Source organism: Hesperophylax consimilis, chromosome 8, assembly GCF_061612785.1.
Source record: "Hesperophylax consimilis isolate HC1 chromosome 8, BYU_Hcon_1.0, whole genome shotgun sequence".
Lineage (NCBI taxonomy): Eukaryota > Metazoa > Arthropoda > Insecta > Trichoptera > Limnephilidae > Hesperophylax > Hesperophylax consimilis.
In genome coordinates, this window is record NC_142843.1 from 29,349,736 (window position 1) to 29,354,666 (window position 4,931).

A 4,931-nucleotide genomic window follows, 5' to 3' on the forward strand; every position below is an offset into this window, starting at 1 on the left:
ATGCATTTAATATTCTACTTTTCCCCGGAGGATAACTCTTTTTTATTTTTGACATTTCCATATTTCTTCTTTCCTTTGTTCCTGTCTGACTGAAGTCCCATGGCAGCTATCTCATCTGAGTGCACTTTTGGCTTTGTTTTTCGCTTTACTGTCTTTTTTATTTCACTACTTTCCGAGCCCTTCCAAAATGCATTTTTATTTTCAACTGATTGATATCTGAAATACAAAACAAAGCCAATGAAGCAAGCTGTGTGTGATTCAGAGAAGTTGATAATCAATAATAAATACAGATTTATTAGGTATCTAACTAAAGAAGATGTTGGTTGTTCCACTTACCCGGGTTCCGAGACATTGAGAGGATCTAATGACAGAAGTATGTGAACAATAGGAACTTCTCGATTTACCACTAATCTTTCAAGGCCATCCATTTTCGGCTCCCAAAATTCCTCACTACTGGAATAATAACAAAGATTAACATTTTAACCCATTGCGTACTGAACTGTTGTGAAATAATTTAAGCAATGAATTTTTTTAATTTACCATAAGTACTTAGTATTACTAAAACAGGCATTACAAACTACCGGAGTTTAAAACCAAATAAGACTAAAAAAAATAAAAAATATCACCGGAGATCAAAATTTCTTTCACATTTTTTACTCCAAATAATGTCGGGAATCACTGGTTAAATTTAACTTAACACTCTGTATAATAGAAATTAATGTTGATTATTTTTTGTGTCATTAATTTCTATTATACAGAGTGTTAAGTTAAATTTAACCAGTGATTCCCGACATTATTTGGAGTAAAAAATGTGAAAGAAATTTTGATCTCCGGTGATATTTTTTTCAACAAAGAACATAGAAAATCAGAAGATTATTGACAGTTAGGGTCGATGTGATGGGTTGGGCGTTTACTGGCTGAGTGATCAGTGACGACATGTGTAAGAAATTGTTTTTGAAAAAGTCACAGTGAAATTATTTATTCACTCAAAACTAATTTGGTATTTGAAAATGTTTGACCAGAAAGACAAATTGAGCTTCCACCAACAGCACACTTTATCGCAGACTGTTTAAAGCAGAAGTCCCGGGTATGAGTCTCAGTTACAACCAAATCTTTTTATTTTCTGTGTCCTCTATTTTCATATTCTTTGAATAATGTTAAAATGTTTGCACTTACTTCCGGTATGCTATTTTGGTTATTTGATAAGGTATTTTGCAGTCTCTCTTCATAACCTCGGCGCAGGAGATGGCCCTAGGGGCCCCCTGGCCGCTGCCCGTCCACACGACGCAGCGCCCCCCGTCTGCAATGACGCCCTGGGCATGCCGCAGTAAGTTCGGCAACTTGCTGCCACCGTTTACCTGGAAAAATAAATACATACAAGGGTTGTTAAAATAATAATGTTTTTCTTGTCAAATCAGAGTTATTTACAATACGAGGCGTAATGGTCAGTACGCCTGACTTCTGCAAGTTGTGTTCCCTTCTAATTAACCCTATAATAATAATAAGTATTTATTCTGGAATGTGTGCGCGCAGCTAGAATTTAATTTCTATTAAAAGCAAATGTTAATTAGCGCACAACTCGAATTCAAGTCCTACAATTATTAATTTGTACGAAAATTAGAGACTCTTAGATACGATTAGTCCAGAGATGCGGCTAATAAAATTGATCATCCATATTCGCTAATAAGGAACTGCAGTAAAAAATATTATGGCTTAAAAATATACATATAGATCAACAAATGCAGATTCTGAATACGTAAGTTTTATTATACATAGAATTTAAAAATGAATAAAATGCCATGTAATTAAAAGACCATTTGGTTGGTATGACTGAAATGCTGGTTTAAAACATCCACATAAGGGTTGCTGTGGAGTATTCCCCAAATTGCGGAGAATTTCTAAGCTTTTTAAGAATTTTGATTTTTGTGGGGAAAATTCGGGGATTCTGGGCTTTCTTGATTATCCAACCATAATAAAAAATAATTGTGAGAAAGCACTATATTTCGTTCACAGTAAATTTTCAAAAAAAGTCTATTTGCCTGAATGAAAGAGAAAATCCAGAAATGAAAAGAAAGCTAATTTCAATAGAATTTTGTTTCATTTTGGAGGTAAAGCAACTTAATCTCTTCATTTCTTGTGGGTATTTTAAAACATAAACATTGGCAACTCTGGTCCACATTTACATTTGAACCGATGAAAATATTTTAATGCAGGTTTTTAAACACCGGTAAATTGCTTATCAGGTGCGGTCATGGATGCTTTTTTGCACTTTGATTCAATACAATAACATCAGTTACGAGATGCTGACATTTTACTTAATGTTATTTGATGTTAAAAACGGGTAAGAATAAAAAAACTTATCGACTCCCATACAGAATACAGCGCAATAGTTTATTCATAAAAAACTAATCCACTTCCTCATTGAAATGAAATTTGAATAGATTTTAGAAAAAACTTCCGCATTCCTAGATTCAAAGTGCATAAATTCAGACCCCGGATTTTTTCCTGTTTTTAAAACTTTAAGTTTTCCTATCTTAATCAAATTTAGATAGAAAACTGATGCTGCTAAACTACATTTCGACTCCTGCGCCCCAGAGAGCCTAATGAAATTGTTTATCTGCTCATGAAAGAATTTTGATATTTTAAAATGTGTCATTTGAAAACATACCATTTATTAATAACAATATGAACATTTCCAGTCAGGGGGTTGTTTTACAGATTAGAAATTTGGGTAATATTTTAGGATCGCTGGCAACGCTTAATACAAATATTTATTTGAAATAAACTTTGATTCAATTTCTCCACCACAAAAACCTCTTGAACAACAACAGTATAATTTTAAAATCACCATTTTGCAAAAAAATAAGTTATTACGAAAATAGAATCAGCTGGTGCATGGCGAAAAATTTGCGCAGACTATCAAGAAGTTAATTACTATTTACATTTGGGGGAATGGAAAATAATGCATTTAAGTTCTATTTCTTAGTAAAATTTTAATGCGATTTCACAGTTCGGCCATGTTATTTTCTTGTTTGACGTATTGGTACTGAACATGGCCGTCGATACTAAATCGCATCATTCGCATAAACATAAACATTTTCGAAACTAATAGTCTTGTGGAAAAAAATAATAAACTTTTTTTTTAATTTTACCTGCATCCACAGGAAATCCTTTGGTATATCGGGTATTGGGATTCTGTCTCTGTCTAGCGGTTCTTCAACACTCTTGCCTTTTGTGTAATTTTCCATTATATATATCAACTGTATTACATAGATGAGAAGAACAAATATATTTTTTTTTAATTGTAATGAAATTATTGGATATAAAGCTTTGAAATAGACCTAGTCAGTTTCCAAACCTGTAATAGAAAAATAAATAAAAAAAAGTTGAGTATTCAAGTAATGGGTAATCTCAAAGTATTGCACAATATTAGTATTTGAAATAAACAGAACTGACATAACCTGCAACATGAATCGCCTTATTTTGTTAGCGTAAGATAAATTAATCTGCAAGCGCTCGCTAAAACTCACAAATTTCAATCAATTTTCGATTTATTCAAATCATACTTATAAAAAATTGTTAAAATACACACCGGGTTTGACATTCAGCTGACGTTAATACATAAATAAACCAATCACCGTTATAACCACGGTTATTACAATCCATAAATAAACCAATCACAATGTTACAATCTGTCATATGTCGAAATGTCAAACGCGTCGTGTAATGACTCCATAGATTCTCCCATACATTCCTGATAGCTGCTAGTGATGGATCTTATAAATTAGTGATGGGAGTTATCGATATGAGTTAAAAATTTATAAATATTATTGTAGTGTTCAAACATATTTTGTGACGTAAAATCTATAAAATAGGGATTAGCAGTAGTCTATTATTTGACTCGTGTTTACCTAGACATGTTTCGCTCTTATCATTAAAATAACAGTAATGGCTATATAAGTTTATGGTTATTTATAAAGTATTTCTAGATTACATTCCTAGAATTCCTAGATTCCTAGAATTCCTAGAATTCCTAGAATTCCTAATTCCTAGATTACATTCCTGGCTTAAATGGATTTATCGATTTATACTTTTGTTCCACGTCCGTTGACAATTAAATTTACCGCAAGTTTCTGAATTTAAATATTTTACCACCTATTTCATTGCTTTTACACATAATAAATAAATGTAAAAATTATTAAAAGTTTTTTTTACATTTTCTTTAAAATTTACATGTGCTAGTTAAAATCTTTAAATTCATTATCAGCTTTTAAATGACGTGCGCTAATTAAAATCTTTAAATTAATCGTCAGTTTAAATGACGTGCGCCACTTAAAAACTCAAATTCAAATTCACCGTCAGCTGTAATATATCGATTGAACAAAAAATGCTCCGTTTTGCTATAATACAAAATTATATTCAGATATTCAAAACTCACAATGAGAATGAAATTGTTAGCTAAAAATATTTTATGGGCCAAAAAATTTAAAACAAAAAGGGAGTGCTAATTTCATAAGGCGAAAGCTCTAGAATATTCAGAATTTTTTGTCTCTCAAAATACGATTTTTCGGCAGTGAGTATTTGAAATTAGCGGAGATCATATCGAATTTTGTCCTTGCATGATCGCCTGCCCTATAATGTTAACTCAATTATGAAACAATAAAACCAGGAAGTATTTTTTACAAATAAAAACTTTGAAAGTACGAATTTACTTTAATTATATTGTCTGCTTTTTTCTAACGTTATCATTGACCGCCCCCAGAGTTTCTTTTGTCCGACGTATTTTGGAATAAATAATTGGCAGTGAAAAAAATATTCTCGACCAATTATGAAATGAGACCAAACAGTCAAACGTCATGTGCAGGCCGCGGGGGCGTTGCTATCGGCGAAATTGGATTTCAACAAGTTCCACTTTCTCCACCTACCCGCCA

The 4,931-nt window shown here is 32.1% G+C and overlaps 1 protein-coding gene across 5 annotated transcripts; it reads right to left on the bottom strand.

The window, feature by feature from the left end:
- On the bottom strand, positions 1–3,731 carry Rpp25 (ribonuclease P protein subunit Rpp25). Of its 5 annotated transcripts, none has more exons than XM_089634080.1 (6): positions 3,457–3,731; positions 3,342–3,358; positions 3,153–3,260; positions 1,177–1,358; positions 337–453; positions 1–216 (listed from the first exon to the last, which is right to left on the bottom strand). In XM_089634080.1, the coding sequence occupies exons 3-6, from the start codon at positions 3,246–3,248 to the stop codon at positions 15–17; spliced, it is 597 nt and encodes a 198-aa protein (XP_089490206.1). In that variant the 5' UTR covers positions 3,249–3,260; positions 3,342–3,358; positions 3,457–3,731; the 3' UTR covers positions 1–14. The 5 variants fall into 5 exon arrangements, with proteins under 5 accessions (XP_089490206.1, XP_089490207.1, XP_089490202.1 ...); XM_089634081.1 differs by having other exon boundaries at positions 3,593–3,681; XM_089634076.1 differs by having other exon boundaries at positions 3,153–3,358; positions 3,593–3,731.
- Positions 3,732–4,931: the final 1,200 nt, after the last annotated feature.

Bases quoted from the DNA above. Each gene is read 5' to 3' on its own strand.
- Rpp25 (XM_089634076.1), bottom strand. From the start codon at position 3,248: ATGGAAAATTACACAAAAGGCAAGAGTGTTGAAGAACCGCTAGACAGA. The intron at 1,359-3,152 runs GTAAAATTAAAA...TTATTTTTCCAG, and splicing joins AGGATTTCCTGTGGATGCAG to GTAAACGGTGGCAGCAAGTT. The intron at 454-1,176 runs GTAAGTGCAAAC...TTATTATTCCAG, and splicing joins ACCAAAATAGCATACCGGAA to TAGTGAGGAATTTTGGGAGC.